Source organism: Ruditapes philippinarum, unplaced genomic scaffold (assembly GCF_026571515.1).
Source record: "Ruditapes philippinarum isolate M1 unplaced genomic scaffold, ASM2657151v2 ctg3185_1_1_1_1, whole genome shotgun sequence".
Taxonomy (NCBI): Eukaryota; Metazoa; Mollusca; class Bivalvia; order Venerida; family Veneridae; genus Ruditapes; species Ruditapes philippinarum.
In genome coordinates this window covers 5,585-26,329 of record NW_026858894.1, presented here as the reverse complement: position 1 = coordinate 26,329, position 20,745 = coordinate 5,585, and the positions used below count along the sequence as shown (strand labels likewise).

At 29.4% G+C, this 20,745-nt stretch overlaps 2 protein-coding genes across 3 annotated transcripts; one reads left to right on the top strand and one right to left on the bottom strand.

Moving 5' to 3' along the window:
* Positions 1-1,344: 1,344 nt before the first annotated feature.
* LOC132754582 (uncharacterized) lies at positions 1,345-8,445 on the bottom strand. 2 transcript variants are annotated; one of them, XM_060745238.1, is made up of 7 exons: positions 7,487-8,445; positions 6,888-7,147; positions 6,373-6,497; positions 5,468-5,596; positions 5,071-5,145; positions 4,157-4,334; positions 1,345-3,874 (listed from the first exon to the last, which is right to left on the bottom strand). In XM_060745238.1, the coding sequence occupies exons 2-7, from the start codon at positions 7,020-7,022 to the stop codon at positions 3,554-3,556; spliced, it is 963 nt and encodes a 320-aa protein (XP_060601221.1). In that variant the 5' UTR covers positions 7,023-7,147; positions 7,487-8,445; the 3' UTR covers positions 1,345-3,553. The 2 variants fall into 2 exon arrangements, with proteins under 2 accessions (XP_060601221.1, XP_060601220.1); XM_060745237.1 differs by having other exon boundaries at positions 7,784-8,445.
* Positions 8,446-16,137: 7,692 nt separating this feature from the next.
* On the top strand, positions 16,138-18,281 carry LOC132754583 (uncharacterized). Its single transcript, XM_060745239.1, has one exon. It carries the CDS (start codon positions 16,779-16,781, stop codon positions 17,649-17,651), a length of 873 nt encoding a protein of 290 aa, XP_060601222.1. The 5' UTR covers positions 16,138-16,778; the 3' UTR covers positions 17,652-18,281.
* The last annotated feature ends 2,464 nt before the right edge of the window (positions 18,282-20,745 follow it).

Here is a 20,745-nt window from a genome sequence, read left to right as displayed (position 1 = left end):
ATATTTTACAAGGTGTGTTGCGCAATTTATCGATGTTGTTTAGCAAGTTAAAACTGATGATAGCAATTTTGAATACAGTAAAGTCTCGCGTTACGACCGAACCTAAATTGCGGGCAATTCGATATTACGACCGCTTTTTCCGGTCCCGATTTTTTGCCCTATAATTCAATGGTCGTAAGGCCCGATATTACGACTGACCCGCTACTAAGTATTACGACCACTTTTTAAGGGCCAAATTCTCACTTAACAATGCAAAATGGGTCCAATAAAACGACCACTAATTAACCCTGCTCGCTAACTTGTACATGCCACCCATTATCTCCAATAAACAAATACTAGTAATTTTACAACATTTAACGACAACCGCCATGAAGTTGTGACCGCTTTGCGGTACACGGAAGAGACGTTTAAGATATCAATTAACAGTTTGAAACTAAAGTGTCTACAGGTGAGATTATCAATAAGATTAGCAGTTTGTCATTAAAAGGATTGGGATTAAGCGTGTCAATGTTCCTTTCAATTATTATTTTGGATCGATGCGAATCAAAGAAAGACGACCGATGTGTTAACAACACACACTTTCAGATAGGTAGGTTATTTCGTCTATGTTAAATAAAAATATATATTTTACAATTCGGAGTCAGAACTTTTACCGCTTTTGCAAATTTAATAACAATTGTCTTTTGAAATAAAATTTAGAATCATAATCGAAAAATAATTAATTCAGAACAAAAAAATAAATAAAATTGATTCATGAAGTTTTAAATGGCAATAGAGATTTTAAAAACAATTACAGATACGATTTATTTTTACTTTAACTAAAAAACGTATTTGTTTTTTACTTTTAGGTCCGGATAGTCCTGAAACAAAATGATGAGCATTTAAATGGGTGGGGGAATAATGCATTCAACAAAAATGAGTATGCAAGAGATCACCAGAACTCAACAAGTTGAACAACTGAACAACAATGATTAAAATGAAATTTTGTTGTGAAATCTGAAGAACATTTTCGATGTCTTTTTTAGTTGTTTAAAATGGTGCATAAATGTGATAATTTCAATAAATAAATCATATTTTTTGTTATATAAAACTCACGTTAATTGGTTTATGTTTCAACGATCCCAATCGCTAAGATAACCTCCTATACCAGAATACATATAATAGTAAACATTAGGTCACCAAATTAAGACCGACTCGAAAATAAGACCACTTTTACCAGGACGCCAAAGTGGTCTCAATAGAGAGACTTTACTGTATTTTGTTTATGTTAGTTTAACCAGGTAATGTGAATGTGAATGTAATGTGAATTCGGAACGTATTTTTTCTTAGCATTTCACACTATTATGCGGTATTGTATTGTCATAATTATAAAGGGGACGTGATAGAGGTGATTTACTACAAAGATCAATATTTACTAATTGTTTATATTAAACAATATAAATATTGAAGTTAAATAGAGATTCAACAATCTAATATCGGAAAGGGTTAAACATAAAATGTCATATTGAAATGATTATATTAAAAGCTAACTAGCTCATAAAAATAAACTGTTTGAATCTTTCATTTGTCTTATCATATAGTAGTTGCTATTAACAACATGTACCACAACGTGTTGGTGTTGCTTGTAATCTGGATGTTATACCTTCACACTTAGGCTCTCAAAAACATTTTTAATCTTTTCCAAATACCTTGGGTTATCGCTTTTTTTTATCTTGTCCCTCTAAAATCTATATCCATTACAGCAATAACTTTCTTGATTTTGTACTGCCTTGAAACCTGGACACATATTATGTATTTGAACAATATGTCACTTAGATATAAAGACCGTCCATAAAGGCCATATTAAAAATAACATCTTTCAGAATTATACTTTGAATCCTCATTTATGATCGAATAGCGAAATGAACATATAACTTTTATCAAGCTTAAACTTCGTTGGTTTAACATTTTCACCAAGAATTGTAATTAATCAATCGTTAAACTACGTCACATCTTTAGTTTGTTTATTTCATCGGTGAATCATTTCTAATGTGAATTCAGAATGCCTTATACATTGTGTCGATTTTTTCTTTATACATTTGTATTTCAAAATATAATGCGGTGTGGTATTGTCAGAATTCTGTGGGGAACGTGAATGTAGTGATATACTACAAAGACCATGAATTACTTACAGTAATATTGTCTATATTAAACAGTGTAAATATTGATACATAAATTAGAGATTCAACAATCTAATTTCAGAAAGGGTAAAACATATTTTAGATGAAATGCAATGCCTCATTAAAATTTTGAAATAAAATGCTTACTAGCCCAGACATTGAATTGTTTAAATTTTGCAATAAGTCTTTCGTGTCCAATCATATAGTTGCTGTATACTCCCACAATGTGTTAGTGTTGCTTGCAATTTAGATCTTAAACCTTCACAAATACGCTCGAAGGAAAACTTTTATAATCTCTTTCAACGTCTTGTTTGATCTATAATTTTATCACATCCCTCTTTAATCTGTATCCGTAACAGCATTAACTTATTTGAGTTTTTACTGCCTTGAAACTCGGACACATATTGTGTATTTACCTTAAATATTTAAACCAATATACAATAGATCACTGAAATATTAAGACCATTTTGATATTAACAATGATATATTTCAGAATTATACTTTACAGCCTCCACTATGATCGAAAGATGAGTTTTAGTTATATTAACCGTACCGGAATAATAAAGCATCTTAAATAAGTATACTTACATGTCTTTCTCTTTACGTCAATCATTTGTTGTTGTAATAAAATATCTTTGCTAAAATCTTTGTTATATAAATAAGTCACTGTGTTAAAAATGTATTTACTGACGCCATGGCTATTGACGCATAAAACCTAATGACATAATGATTTTGAAAAATGCAAAAGTAATGAAAATAATATATTTCATTTAGTTTTCTTTCAGGATATATTTTTCTAACAGTTTCAAATTTACTGTATCCATTGTCGAAACAATATATTAATATTATCATTGTTCATTTTGATTCGTATTTGAATCGTAAATATCAATCAAATCGACTTTCATTGATCGTTGAGGAAACTTTTGCTTCTCATTCCCTACATATTTACTAAAGGCCATAAAAGTAACTTAAATGTGAAATTCGCTAAATAATAGACCTCTCGGAATCCATTTTCGATGTTGGAATGAAAAGTGTTGGCCGTTTTTCACTACAGCAGCACACCTCAAGTTTGACATTATCGCAATCGCAATTCGCTTGATTCAAGGAACGTAGTCAAAAGGTCAATAACAATCACAATATTTCGTAAGTTGTATGTATCTTTATCATATTTAGGTAAATAAATTGCAGTATAAATCAAAATGAACAATGATAATATTATATGGTTCATAGCTATTTTGACTTTATGAAAATATACCATTTACATGATTTAAATGGAACCCAAATTAAATTATTCAAGAACTTAAAACTTCCGATATCTTCTCTAACAAACAATTTTTGACTTTGTATACCAAATTTAGACCATTTCAGGGCAAAAATCTTAGATTTATAAGTGTTTATTCATTTAGAATTCTTATAACCTTGTTTTCAATTTTTATTGTCCCCCAATTCAATGGTTCATTTCTTACTATTCGAAAGCTGTTATTGAATAACTGCTTCAAAAGCTTTATTTGATTCTTTATTGGAACATTTCCCCACGTATTTTTAGTAAAAACTGGTTTAATACGTCCATTTGTTGTTTGATACTTGAAGCTATATCCAAAGTGAAGTTCAATACAGAGTTGTTTCACATGACGTAGAATGTCTGTCTTTATCATATCAGGGAGTGCGTTCCATTCCCATCCTTCAATGTCTATTTTCAAAATGTCAATTGTCGTCTGCAATATAGTAAAATACATGACATTAGAATTTAAAACAACAAAAAATGTACAAGACAACTATGATTTTGGCACATTAAACTTGACAGACTACGTACATATATTTTTCTAAATCAAGGAGAATATTATATGATCTCTTAAACTTCTCCTTTACAGATTTATAAGTTATAAAGGAAGCTACAAAATCGAATATTTTACAAAATGTCACGTTCAGTTAATGAGTCATGTGATTATCTTTAAAACTATAGAAACACCCCACAGTATCAAGTATGCATTACGTACTACTGAATGGTTAAGCGTGTCCATGATTGATGAAAGGGTTTGCATTTTCCATGTTTTCAGCAAAGGATTATCGTGGTGTCTCCATTTTTCTGGTTCCGTTTGAATAAAATTTTTCCCGGACAGACCAATTAGATGATAATCTATAAACGTTGGTAATGTCTTCCCCTCAACTGGCATGCTGAATGAATAAGATTAAATAACTTTCTATATTTTCTATATTAGTTTGTCATATCTAAGATATTATGTCTAAAATTGATGCGTTTATAAATTGCTACCTTACTCTGAAACATGACAAAAGCATGACTTAAAACGACACTTAGACACTCTGCCCTGTTTAATTATATTAAACTGTTTAATAAAATCTTCATGTTTAACAGATGTTAAGATATATCTTAAACATAGGAATCTATCAATAATACTTAATACACTTAGTGATCAGGGCTGCGTTTCATATAAAGACAAAGACCTAATTGTATCATAAGTCCGAGGACTAATTGGTAAATTAGAAATAACTCGAGACCTTTTAACAAATATTTGATCTTTAGTCAAAGACTTGAACATTAACCAATTCCATTCCCCTGAGAAATGATAAGAGGTAAAATGACATAAACTTTAACCCACAATCTCGTCATGCTTATCTACAGGGCTATCAAGAAATTGAACAAGTAGTTTCATAAGAGTCATACGTAAGGAGGAAATCTTTCTTTGAAAAACAAAACTGAATCGGTTTTTGTCTTAAGACCGTTTCTAGACTTAGGACTCTCAGTGAAACACAACCCAGATATTTATATTTTTATATTTATATTACCTCAAATAGATGTTGTCGAGCTTCCAATACGTACTCGTATAAGAAAAGTGTTTTTTATTCAGTGTGAAAAAAGTAAATTATTAAAGATTCAAATAACGTAACAAACCTTGGATCAAACGTGTGGATTTCACACTTGAAAGATCTCCAGATACTTTCTTCGAAGTCGAAATTTAACTGGGACCTTTAATTTATCGAGAACAGGAATTAAAATATTTATTAATTTAGATTTATTTACTTGCAATGTTCTAGTTTCCGAGAAAACAAAATAATGGTTCTTTCAGATCAATCTAATACTTTTATTTGTCAGAAACTGTTTAATCTTGATTTCTGATTCATTAGAAAATATGTTTCTATCTAATGATGCTGAATGAAAACAAAAATATTGCATGCATTATTGAAAGCTTTAAAACAGAATTAATACATTTTTTTAAATTTTGATATAATTTACAAAGGCTTAAACAAGTAATCTAGATAAAACACTCATCAAATTAGAAACAACCTACCCAAAAGAGTAAACTATGCATTTTGATCCTGGTTTGAAAAAATAATCTTCACATATATTTTTTCCTGATGACTGTTTCGGACCTTGTCTGGTTAAATTGCAGCAGTGGTATTGTTGTAGATTAACATACCTTGTGACACACATACATATTGTATTGATTTCAACGGATATAATACAAGTAAGTTTTTGTGTTTTACTACATACAACTGAATCACAGCTTTTAAAAATAGAAGTTTAACACAACTTAAATCCTAAAACGGATATCCTTTGCAATCTTTTCAAATGATTCAAATACTATTGCTTATAAATTCAAAGCTACAAAAACTTTAAAAGTTAAGCAATGTAGTTTTTAAAAAGGAATTTTAAATGCTGTAACAATTATTAATATATCTTGCTAACTATATTAACGAAATATAAGAAAATGCCTTGGTCACACGGATTATTGATTATTGATTTTATCTCATAGTACAATTATGGCAAAATATCAAGTTATTTAACTTTTACTTATTAAATTACTGTAAATACTTGTATGGACATAATGCCACTTTATTATTCATAAATCCAAATTTGAAATGAGTTACTGTCAAAAGGTTTAAATGCACAATATCATTTTTTAAACAAAAAAAGTTGTATTGTTATAAATCAATACTTTATCAACTGCATTGTGTAAAACAGTATAACGATGATAATAAGAGGAAGTAAATTTTCGACATTTCGACAATGCCAATGACTAGAATAAAAACATGCATACATACGTGCATACTCGTATAGTGTTAATAATTCGTTCGAAGAAACATTATATAATATATTAATATATTAGAAAGCAGGACTGAACGGGTATCGACTGGTTTAATTCTTGTAATATTGTTCATTTAAAGCTTATCAATAAAACTGAACAATACTCACGTGTCAAACAATAAATACAAAGCATTGTTGTCCATTTTGTCTATGATGTCCTCATCAGGTATTTGAAATAAATTCATTTCGTCGATCACCTTTTCACATCTACTTTTGTTACTTTTCATCTGCATCTGAATACGACATTGATAATACTTATCAACTGATAAGATAATAATTATAGTATATGTTTTCGCCGCCTGTCCTTACATGTTTACTAACGATAGTTCTTAATTTTTGAATTTTAACTTTTTGGAAAAGCGCTAATTGGTAAATGTATCGCATTTTCTTAATATTTTCAGCAAGAGTCTTTGTTTCTGTCTCGAAAGATTTATTGTTATTTTATAATTTATTGAAATTCGTATAATGTTTTGTCATTTCCAACATTTACATCTTTTTCTCCGTTTACTTCTGAATAAAAACCCTGTAAAGAGTAACAACACAAATTTTGAATTATTCAAACGAAAAAAGTAACGTGATTTTATGTATGGAAAACTGTACACACGAAGTGCATCTAAACTTACCATAAACGTTTTACGTTGATGAACAACATCAAAAATACATACTAATACTAATAGTCCAATCACAAAGAAAAGCCGATTCACTTTTATTCGTGTTTTAGTTCTCGACTGAACTCCTCTGTTAGTGTCTTGAACCATCTGGTTATAATGTTGGTAATAGCTGAAAATCTTATACAGTTTTCGTTCTGTTAGTTTATATTTTGTGATACACTGTATGTTTTATGCCATCAAGTTAATTCGAGCTGATAAAAAGCGCTTATAGACTGAAATTCAAATAACAATACTTGTATCCTGAACGTCAGTATTTTAAAGCGTCAACGTTATATGTTTGTGGTAATTTCTGTCTATACACATTTTAACATAGTTGTGACGTGAAAACTATATGAAATCACTCAAATCCTCAAAAACGACAACAGTGAACATCAATATGAATTGGGTATTTCTGTATTTGTTTACCTTACTATATGAATTTTGCATACTTCTTTTACTTGATACATACCATTGGACACAATGATTCGCAATATATACGCTCATTTTGTTTATAAATAATAATAAAATTATTTAAAAAAATAATAAAGTTGCCGACAATAAATTTTGCATACCTTTAAAAACATCCTTAGAAACGAAATCAAGAAAGTTACATTGCTAAGCAACAGAGCAAGGAGCCAGCACCTTTATTTATCAATGCAGGTTTTTTTATTATAAAAGTGATAACTTTTTACCGGTTTCTTTAAATTATTATAATCGTTATGAGATTTTATCATTATTATACTTATCACCATTGTTATTTATTACTATCATCATAAAAATTACAAATGCCACCAATTCAGCCGTCCGTCTATCTATAGAGTCAGGTAACAAACCATATTTCTTCTTTTCTCCATGCCTTAATTTCTTACCATCAATTGTGCTATAAATATTTTCATCAATCCATTTTTATCGACCAACCCAAATTACATCCAAATCAATTATTAACCCAATTCCTCCATCCATCTATCCATTATTCTAAAAAATTTATTTACTTATTGTTTAAACAAATGTTTATTTTATTAGTCTAAATACTTATTTGTTACTACACATGAATTGTTTGTATATTAACACTTCCCTTTTCGAATATCTTTTTATAATATAAGCATAGTATGTAACACTTCAATTTACATCTTCCATGTTCAAACAAATCCATAGTTTATCATAATATTGTGGTACATGTAAGGCGCTATATGTGATTGGTAAACTTTAGTTTCACTCCAATGGCACATATATAAATACCATGTATACAATTCAATTATCATTAAGAACAAGAAAGACTTCTTATCCAAAAAGTTTGGTGCTATTTCGTACAAATACCTCTATTGTTTTAGTGTCTTTTTCTGTACCCGTACGAAGATATCTTAGAATATAAATCATGACATACATAACAAATTGCAAACTTGCAAAATTGAAAAGGTTAAAATTAGGGAACGAAGCAGTTGCTGTAATGTTTTCACATTCAATTTTTCAGGACCGTTATAAACCCTAGTTTGAATATCGTTATAAAACACATAGCAATTAAGCTTGTGTTTGAGTTTGTAAAGTATTATATAGGAAAACAAACATACAGCCTAATTATACACTTTCAACAAAATATGATACTTGTACCATACAGAAAATGTATACAACATGTGTTACTTTATCAGAGATGTTACGAAATGAGTCCTTTGTCTTCTTGACAGTTATTGAAAATATTACATAAGTAAACGATGTTCACGTCAATCATCTCTCTAAGAAACTGTTTATTTTTTGAGTTTTGCTAACCTCAAGGTGGCCATCCGTCAATCGTTTTACGGGTTCAAACTCAGACCGACGGCCTGCAAACCAATAAACACAATGCACTTTACAACACACACACACACACACACACACACGCACACGCACACACACACGCACACGCACACGCACACGCACACGCACACACACACACACACACACACAAACAACAAAACATTGCCATAACATAAGTTCAAATTGATTGTCACATTCTTAAAATCACTTTTCATTATTTATCTCATTTTTAATAATTAAATTGAATTGAGAAAAGGTTTTACCTTGTACTTATTATATTTTTAAACTATCAAATAAAAATAAAATGAATAAAAGCTATTCATGATATCATTTTGATGCTTTTTAAAAGTATTAATAATTTCTGTGTTTTAAACTTTATAGGGTCCATAACTACCTCAACCATAATGATTATGATAACTATAGCCATTGGTAACTGCATATATTTATTGATTATTTGGAAAGAGTATAAGTTAATGATTTGCAAAAGGGAGTCGTGAGTTCCCCTCTTATAATAATAGAAAGATGGTCACCTTGGGGTCAGCAAAAACTACAAAACAAAATAAACGGTTAACATATGAGTGACACGACAATTATTCATTTATGTCTTCGGTAACCTAACTGTGTAATATGATATTCAGATTTTGTATATAACATTGTATTGTAATAAAGTTATGTAAATCATGTACATCAGGTCTAAAATTGCTAAGGATTTATAAAGTAAATATGTCTTGAAAATCTCCTAACCAGATAATATCAAGATAGGTTGTAGGACTCATGATGTGGAGGAAAAAAGGTCAAAGTCCAGGAGCAACATAGTTAACATAGACAATTTAAAGTTCACTTCTAAACTTCAATGTGCAAATGTATATATGTGACATGAATCATCACATTGTAGTCATCTAAAAAAAGCCCAAACTTCCGAGGGCGATTTAGTTTATTTACACTTTCACTTCAAAAGACATCATTGTATTCCCATCGGGTCAAAACCGATTCTTTCAAGGATTAAGTCGCTAATATAGGCTTACATAAAAGATACATATGTCTTTGGATTTTTTTTTGATTGAAGAACTGATATATTTAAAAAGGCATTTCTCGGAAGACGTCTTCACCTTATCTTATGAATTAAGCAGCTTGGGTCAAAATGGCACATCAAATGTGACATTATTACTTATTTTTCAGTTAGAGAATTGTGAACCTTACTAGCAATGTATCTCAGGCAATAGACTCAGTGTCCAATGATTTTCTCGTATTTTGATCCATGTAAAAAGTTTAATGGACGGAGGAACCAAAAAAGAAATCCAGGGTTAGATACATTAACAACTGAAAGAAAGGGTTTAATATTTGCCAATATAATGCCAAGCTGATTGACGCATGCTCATTTATTTTTAATAATAATAACTGGTTTATTCATGTTTTATCATTATAATTATAAAAATTATTTTTTTGTTGAAAAGTTTTGATCTAGGCTATATGTAGACTAAATTTATTTAATGATTTAAAAAATGCCTTACTATTTAATTGTTGTACGTTTTCTTTGTTGAATATTTCATTAAACAAAGCTACAAAAATTCATTTCCTACATCAAAAGCAGAAGAATAGCTTCTTTGGCTCAATATGTATTGGTTTGTAAGATGGCGGGCGTGATTAATTGATAAATGGCTACCTTGAGGTTACCTAAAACATGAATTGCTTTGTCATGTATGCTGTTAATCTGAAAACCCATATTTTGCATATACTATTTCTTTTATTTCCTTTTCTGGTTGTTCTTGTGTATGCTAGCAGATGAATGACATAATTCTTCAATTAAGATGTTGCTGTATTGTGCATGTAATCCAGAAACAACACAAATATCATTGGAAGATATTATACAAATAATTATGTCGTATTGTGCCAAACACATGCTACTCTAGCAGCAACTTCACTTAAACATTTAAAACTGACACTTTAAAATGTATAAAAGGTGCAGGAATTAATATTTCTATCGCTCAACATGTCTAGTTAAATGTTTAAAGATATAACAAGCAACACGTTTTAGAATTGAAAAAAAGAATAAATGAACGGTTATGGCACTCATCATGCCAAGTAATCTGTTTTAAACATTGATAACAATAAAGAAGTTAATAACAATGCCAGTCACCAGGACAAGCAAACGTAACAAGATTCCATTTACACGCACAAATCAATGGTGTGTCACTCAACATTCCCAGCAAAACGTTTCGAAATTGTTTGAGATGTTGACGTTTATGATTAAATATCATTCAAAATGACAAAAATATCGGTTTTACATTTATTCAAAACGTACAACTTAATGATACTATTTTTAATAACATAAATGAGTGTCATTCATTGTGACTTTGATGCTCATGTTGACTATAAAATAATTGACAGCAGATTTCAGAGGTAATGATAAATGTAACTTGAAGCTTAAATAAGAATATATGCAAGTCCAATGTGCATTTTAGCAAAGCTTTTATAAGACGTTTTGCCAATATAATGATACCATTATTATAAACAATCAATGCATTACGATTTACAATTTCAGATGCAAAGAACTTTGAAAGTGATTCAGTGTAGAATGATTAATCAAAAATTATCATCAAATCTATCACTTTTTAAACAAAAGAAAAATGTTTTAATGATACATGATGCTGTGCAAATAAGGGCAAGGGCTTATATATTGAAGTTCGAAATCAAAACAATTGCTGTGTGATAATACAGTTGAGGGTTGACACAGCCTATTTAAACAGGTCCTTTGCCTCCGAACATAAGACATGCATGCTTTGTACAATATTGCCTGTTTCTTATATTTTACATTCGACAAAATCATTATTCGTTTGTAATTTTAATTCGCCTGCTAACTTTGAAATGTAAAAATATCTTAAACTAGGAATTTCATTCAGGAGATATGAATAATTTTTTCATAAATTGGAAACTAATTAAAACGGGACTGAAAATCTTGTTTCCGTATTGTAATAATTTAAATTAAATTTGATTGTGGTTATTGCGTTAGTTTACAATTTTCTTTGTGTTTTAAGAATTAACTAATGTACATACTAGTATGAAAATGATTCGGTTTTATTATAATTATAAAAAAGAAAAAAAGAGAAAGAGAAATTGTGATATAGTAGGAAATGCTTGATACTGATCACAAAAGTATTTAATTTGTAATATGAATATTTCAAATACGGTGTCAAATACTATTTTAATCCATGTAAAGGAGTACAAATTAGTCGCATTCAGCCATAATTGAAAATAATAATAATAATTAGACTGAACAAAAGCATTAAGTGCAATAAATGATAATGCATTTCATACAAGTTTATTTGAAGTTGAGAATGGTTACTTCATACATATTGTCAAGCCCGCTAAGGGTTGGTGTCGTTGCACCAGACATTAATCGAGTCTAGCAACAACATGGAATTAAGCTTAAAGCATATCCATAAATTAAGGACACTGAAGAAAACTATATACTCTTCATGGATCAATATCTTTATTCATACCGTGCACTGTTTCTCCACAATCCTTGTTTTTACAAGAAGTATTTCATTTTTGTAGTCTGTATATTTTTCAATACATTCGATAAATCCAGTTTTATATTCTATAAATTTATATAATTTTACAAGTAAATTATGATTATAATTTGAATTGGTTTGTTTATGCCCCTCGTAGTTACCAGCACCTGTAGTTTGATGTACAGCGAGAATTGTTTTTGTGCTGTCAATTACATTAAATTGTAATTTTCTTGATCGATATACTAGCCAGTTGTCATAGGCCCGCCGTCCAATGACAACATCTTCTATATCACTCCAAGGATATTCGGGAGTTGTTATAAAGTAATCTTCTGCAAAACCATTGAAAAGTTTACCGCGCACTTGAGCTACTTGTGTTATACTTTTCCAAGATAACCCTTCTGACATAGTAAGAAAATTGACGTTATGTCCTTTGCCTACAATAAGAATAGGCATGCTTAAATGTTTCATATATTCTTTAAGAGAAAATAATGTATAAATCAGAGTGTCGGTAAACAATATGTCAGCATTACTGTATGCATAGAATGTTGATTTAAAAAATCGCATGACATCTATGTACATATACTTCAAAATAGGAATCCCGCCTCCAGCTGTTTTATTTATGGTCAAATATTCGCAACCATACTGTTTCAAAAATTGCTTCGTCAAAGTATCATTTAAGAAAATAACCGACACCACATACGGACGCAGTGTCATCCAGTTTCTTAAAGTGATGTTATGAACAGCATTTTTGACTGGATTGTTATTCCATGTCGTGAATAATGTTAACAAAGGTTCAGTATCGCTTCTCATTATTTCAGATTTTAATTTCTCCAATGCAACGATTGTTTCATTTCTGAGTTTTACTTTATGCTCTTGCACATCATTTTTGACGTTTTCAAGAAAGTTTGCATGCATGTTTACACGTAATTTAAACGTCTCTGAGTGCACGTTAGTCTTGTTATACTTACTTTTGGATTCTGTTTGATCCTATAAAATAAAGATTTAAAAGCACATAATATTAATATCAAAATTTATCCATGGAAATTTCCAATGCAAATAGATTGTCAATTTCATGACGATGCAAGCAGAAACATTTTATTTCTTTCAATAGATCATATGTGCAATCATTAATCTTTGACTTTCACACCCTTGTTACTTACCGAAATATTTTGATTTATGCTCCAAAAATCAAACTTAAAATCGCCGTAAATACGAAAGTATATCAGTAAGTAAATCATTTGTGGTAATATCAAAATCAAAATTAATCTATTTTTCCCTTTTCTTTCTTTCCGTTGCTTTATAAACATTGCTTTAAATATTGTTTACTATAATTTATAAAACACCCTATCTATAGTGTAATTTATGATAAAGTATATACGTAATGTAAAAATAGAAATACTTATTAAACGTAATGGCATAAATAAACATGAACCACTTAAACACACATTGATTTAAACATGATAATAAAGCATCCATTCAATAGAGTGTTAGTTACAAGTTTATGGAGACAATACAGACCCACACAAAAAGCCAAGTTTGAGTATAACCTTTTATTAAATACTTGTTATTGTTTACATTACAAATCCCAAAATGTTTACAAATGTTTGCGGACAGTTTAATAAAAAAATGTTTCAATGATTTTAACGACAATCTAAGAAAACAGGCAGAGAAAGAAATACAAATGATAACAAGTCATACTTACTAATACCACGCAGTAAAAATAGCTATAATAATATTAAAAGTGTTTGCTGTCATTTTGCACGAGTTTTAAACCAACTTATGGAAATGTGAATACAACACGCCTTAAATATACCTACTTACTTTGATATGCAACAGAAATTTGAGATCAGTAGTTGATATGTTACATTTCAATCCAAATTTAAATTTATCCTGTCACTTTATTCAATTTCCCAATTCAAGACAATACTTTATTCAATTCAACAATCATAGAAAAGAAATTGCAATGAAGTGTGTGTAGTACATATTTCCCCTTACATCATTTAGTTCGCATAATTTTGTCAAGAAATTCAAAACGCAAATATACAAAATTGTAAACAACTGAATGATTTAATCAAAGTATGTAATAAAGATTGCCCGAAGAGTTTACTTCATTTGTATTGTCTTTATTCAATATCATATTGTTTTGATAACACTTTTCAAAAGGTACAGAATGTAATTTAAGTCTTCATTGTTGGCATTATTCAAAAAGCATGCTTGTTTAAACAACTGTAATGCATTGCTTATGTATCTGACATTATGTTTCTTGTTTTAATTTTTATTCATATTTTCTTTACCGGTTATGTGTTTTCAACTGACATGGACAAATTAGATTGATTATAGAAACAAATATTACGTTAAAATTCACAACTATCAAATGACTATGCCTTTAATAAGCGTAACTATCATAATAAATACTAAAGTAATGTAGCTTACATGAGCCTCCAATTTTGATGCACGTCCAGATAATAATAATATATTAAAGAAGCCAGATAGAAAGAACATTTTGATTTGATGCAAATACTAATAAAAAAATATGCTGATAATATCTAAGATAATACTGAGGTGTACCATCGTTTACATCTACAATGCATTACTTTTTCTATGACAACTATGCAAAGTCAATTAAGTACTCGAATAAATATTTATGTGTTGACCGTTATTTCTTGAAACATAATATAAAATATTGTATATGAAAATGGTCAAATAGATATTTTTAAAATCTCCAATCAACTTGGTCTCGTTATATTGTTTAAGCACCTGAGGTCTTCATCCACAAGTAAAACTGGAATTCGCCGTTCGACCATAATAACCGCCGTATGAACACATTTGCGGATTTTTCTTAATTCAATTCTCACCATAGTTATGTTAAAATTAAGCCAGATACTATGGGTCGTGGACGGTAGCTTGTACTTCCAGTACTGTCCATGAACAGGCTCAATAAAACTGAGCCTGATAATTTTCTTTTTTTATATACATACTTTTATGTGTTCGTCGTGTATATTTTAAAAGGAATATCTGAACATCAATAAAAAACTTATTTAGTTGCGTATTAAATGCCATGTCCTGCATTTTAGCATTCCTTCCAGATAGAAATATGATAAACATCTCACACTAGTTTTGAATCATAAATATTATTCTCGATCCAGCAAGGCCATTTGAAATCTTTAAGAAATGGAAAGAGGTTTTGTAACAAAATTGCATTTCTAAAAGTATACACCCTTTATGTTTTGAAATGAACAATTTATCCATATTTGAGAACTTTATTCAATAGATAATTGGCTGACATAAAATCAGTTCGATTATCCGTTAGCAAATAAATAATAAGAGCGTTGAGAAATTTGAGTACATTAAATGAAAATATATATGTTTACTTTCGTCTAAGTCATCTACCTTTGATGCATAAAATAAACATGGAAATTACCCAATGTTTGGTTTAATATTACAATTCTAATACTTGCAATATATTCTCTGAAAACCTCTATAGTAATGATTCCAGTCAACATTTTCTACAAATAGTGGAGTATCACTGTTCATAAAAGATTTTTGTTGACTTACACGAAGAAACAAAGTATGTCAATCCCAGAAATTTGAAGATTTTTTTATTATTTTATAAAAAACTATTAAGCCTACTAACTAACTGTTGTTGTTTTTCATCGATAACTTGATCCGACTGGTGTTTGGTTACTGGTTCTTCGATAACATATACTTTGAAGCTGTCCAAATGTATTCCAAAAAAGGTACACGTATATTAAAATGATAATTAAATATTGAAAATAAAAAATTCAAGAAATATCAAATCGGCAACCTAATAATTTTGCAGGCCATGACTGATTTTGTCAAACGTTGATAGAATGCAGAATTCAAAAAGTGAGTAAAATATGCAAGATGAGTTTCCATTTATAATGTACAAGCGTCAACAACAAATACATAAAATAACTGACAGTATTACAACTTTGAACTTATATTTAATGTTGATTACAAATAATTTAAATAATAACGCATATGGAAAAACTGAATACTAGGGCACAAATGTTAAGGTAGATCGGTCTTCATCTGATTTTTAAAATATATATTTAATGAATTAATGTGTTATTTTGGTTTTCTTATAAAAGAGAATTTCTTGGATAAAAATGATTATAGAGTTTTAATTGATGAATTAGAAATTAGAAATGAATACATTTTCCTTTTTTCTTCGAAGATATCAAACTATAAGAATACCATGTTTATTAAAGTTCTGTCAAAATGACGACAATTCTATGTAATTACATTTACTTTAAATATAAACCTAAATAGTAAAACAATAACTTCTGTATATCTAACAATGACATCACGTCCAAATGTTTACACAATATGTTCATGTATATATTTAAAACAGTTATATCTATTACAATTTGTTGATATTTTGCCACGTCTTTAGCTAAGCCAAGACAAACGCAATACCAACGTGAATATAATCTTGTATATTTTTGTAAAACATTTTGAATAACCAATATGTACTTTAATATTAATATTAATGCTAAGGAAGGTAAAAACATATCAGTAATTAATCTTGATTCCGACAATGAAGATATTTCTATACTTACAACATGCCATACCATTTATGTTTATTCTTGGAATAGCTTTTCTTTCCACTTATCTAAATACAAAAACTATATTACCATACGATACGGAAATATTGAAAACAGGAATAACAAATTTGACGAGCTATATTAGAAACCACGGACTTAAAATACCACACAATCAATGGACAGTAATGATCACCGTGAATAATGGTTTTTATGACTTTTTCCAAAATTGGCATTTTTATTTTCAAAAACTTGGCATAAATGCACCGGTTATTGCCATTGCGGAAGATAAATATGTTTACGACAAATTGATTCTGAATTATTCTGGTGCAATAAATATTGTCCATTCTCACCTTCCGTCTATAGATAAGGCTGTAAAGTATAATTCTGAACCATACAATTCTTTAATATCAAGACGGTCATTATATATCAGTGATCTGTTAAATATTGGATTAAATATTATCAATACAGATGCAGATACTGTTTGGCTTCAAAACCCTTTACAGCATCTGGAAGGAGACTATGATATATGGATTCAAAGTGATGGTAAAAACAATGTATGTCCAGGTTTCATGGCTGTACAAAATAGCGCTAAATCAAGGAAGTTAATTTTGGCATGGAAACAGATTTTAGAGAGACAAGATAAAAAAGAGGTTGATCAAGTCGTTTTGAATAGATTACTGATACAGAAGTTTTCGAACCTAAGTGTGAAAATATTAGATCCAGATATGTTTGCATCAGGAAAACGGTTCTTTCAGGACCAAAATTACAAGCAACGCCAACACGTCGTTGTAGTACACAACAACTTTATAATTGGACATGACAACAAGCTTGCACGTTTCAAAAACTTCAATTTATGGTCTAACTAGCTGATAATTTAATTTTTCTTTTTAATTGCACTGTTTCTTTAACAGATTTCATGCTTCTTGTAGTTATTAAATCAAATTCTTTTAAAAATTAAATCGTAAATAAAATAAATAAGAAATTTTTATGATGAACCTGGTGTACATAAAGTGTTATATAGAGATGACATCGTTGTATGTATAAATTTAAGAAGATTTAAGTTGTATCATGCATTGGCCTATATAGTTATGTTCCATTACGTAATTATTTTTATATATATATACCGGGACTTTGTACCTGTTTTCTTTAGTATTATCGTATGATGTATATTCAAATACACTTTATTTAATAAAACTTAGTTTTGAAATTTTCACTTTTTGCAAGTTCAGTTGTTGTAATCAAACAATGCCTGCCTCAGCATGTGTTGCAACAGAATCATTTAACATGACAAGGATTGAAGCTTTGACTTTAATTTACAATGTTTTGTTTGTCATTTTGAGTGATAATGCCATTAATGTTTGCGTCTTAAATCACTTTATAAAACATTTGTTAGACATGTTGAGTGACTTGATCATTTAGTTTGACGTCTTACAATTGTTAAGTGTTGTTTCAGTGCAGTTGCATGACTACACGAGTAACATATGTTTGACATAGCATGATAAGTTAATTACTGTATATTGATATGTTTTTTTTTTTTTTTTTTTTTTTTTTTTTTTCAAATGAACATCCATACAGTAGCATAATCGTTTGAGTTTGACCGGCATTTGTCCGTAATCATTCATCCGTCGTCTACGTTAAATCCCACATAAAATAACTTATCCACTAAACTATTTGAGCAACTGGATAAAACAAAATAATTTCAGATAATAATCTTTAGATGACTCTCTACAAATATACTGAAAATATTCCACTCTTGTATCATGCTATTGAAATGTTATCTTCTCCCTAACCCCTAAGAATTGAAATGAAGTTCTATAGTGAAGAAAAAGGAAAAAATCTTAAGGTAAGTCTTATAAGAAGTAGCCTACATCAGTCCAGCAATTTGTACAGTAAAGCAGATAGAGAATCAAGAAGAATTATTTTGCACGGTCCTGTACTAGCTACGATATTTCTGGTCTGCAAAATATGATAAAACCTGAACTTAAAATAATTATAAAAAAACAAAAACTTGAAACGCCATCTTCTGCCATAACATTTTTCAGAAGCTTTATTGGCGTTTCTTATTTTTTCTACTTTTATCATAGGCAAAGAAGGACAACAAGTAGTCAGAACGTTCTGAACTTCATTCATTATTGAAACAATTTACTTTTTATAAAAGAAAGGGGTCTCGGTCCTACTTCTTGAGTTATGTGTCCTTGAACGTGAGTTTGTGCCTGATTTAAGGCCATTTTCTTGAGCATGCATATAATTCAAAACTGTAACAAGCAATATCTAACTCGATTTCAAATTCGTGTTTATATCTTTAGTCCACGACATGAAGAAACATATGCTGAAATTTATTGAAGCATGTATTATTCTTTAGTTGTATATGAAAAGTGATTTATTTCAGTAATTCTCCGTCTTTTTTTGAAGATATTGCAGAGGGTTTACTAAACAAAGCAAATCAAAATAGAATTATGTTGGATAGAATTGTAACAGCTATAAATGGCTAAGAATAATTTGAAATGAAATAAGATGTCGGTATGGTTGATTTAAAGTTATTTTCTCTTGGAGATGATCGAAAAGAGTTAAAGGACTCACTATCTGGTGAATATTACGCAAAACATAGGACCGTGATCATCAGTTTCATTTTTTATGAATTTGTTTAATTTAAGACTTTATCAATTATTTAGTTCTTTTCGCTAGTTTTATTTTCCTTTTCTATTCATTCCTGAAAGATGAATACTCTATGATAGGAAACGTCGTTTAACTCAATAAAGAAGAACTTTTGCTTTTTTGTGGAATGATAGCTAAACCCATTACATACTTTCGTAAATGTAATTGTTAATGACATGCAAAGAAACAATTCCTAAGATATATTATTCAACAAACAACAACTTGCGTGTGTATTGACCCGATCTGGTGGGAAAATTTTAAAATGGCTAAAACAAAAGATTGCAAAACATTTTAGCAATTTCGCTTCATAATCCACTTTTATACTTTTGTTGTGTTTTTAAACTCATTGATAGTAGTCATGCTCTGTTGAATAGATTATATAATCCCCAACCATTTTATAAAAGAAAAATCAAATAATTAATCATGTCTGAACGAGATATCGTCTAGGGCAAAGGCTAAAACTATGCTTTTAATGGCATCTTCTCCTGAGACAAATGTTTAAAGATTACGATGACCAGATGATACTGTATAAGAACAATGAAAGTTATTTCAATTGTTCTTTTTCATGGAGTGGTTAAGCGATTTGGGCCGTCATGTTCCTTTTGATTTTAAGTTTTTCCGTGATCTTTCTTCATAAATGCATACGTATAGACTGTTTCAATACTGTTTCTATACTTATCATGATCTTTCTACTTAAATATATAATTATATGGACTCTTTCAATAAAAACGCGCATAATAAGGTAATATAATCTTCATAGAAAGAGCGTACATGTTGGTTCGTGTTTACGGAACTCGAAATACCTTACATTAATAAATCAATGATATAGCAAGCAAAGTCACTTGTTTCTATGATGATCATTTTATTTGAATAATTAATCTACTTGCAAAACATTAATAATGATTACATGTTTATCCAAATTAAGTGCATTTTAAGTTATAAATAGTTATCATAATTCTTTAAATAAAATAAATAAGAAATTCTTATGATGAACCTGGTGTACATAAAGTGTTATATAGAGATGGCATCGTTGTATGTATAAATTTAAGAAGATTTAAGTTGTATCATGCATTGGCCTATATAGTTATGTTCCATTACGTAATTATTTTTATATGTATATACCGGGACTTTGTACCTGTTTTCTTTAGTATTATCGTATGATGTATATTCAAATACACTTTATTTAATAAAACTTAGTTTTGAAATTTTCACTTTTTGCAATTTCAGTTGTTGTAATCAAACAATGCCTGCCTCAGCATGTGTTGCAACAGAATCATTTAACATGACAAGGATTGAAGCTTTGAC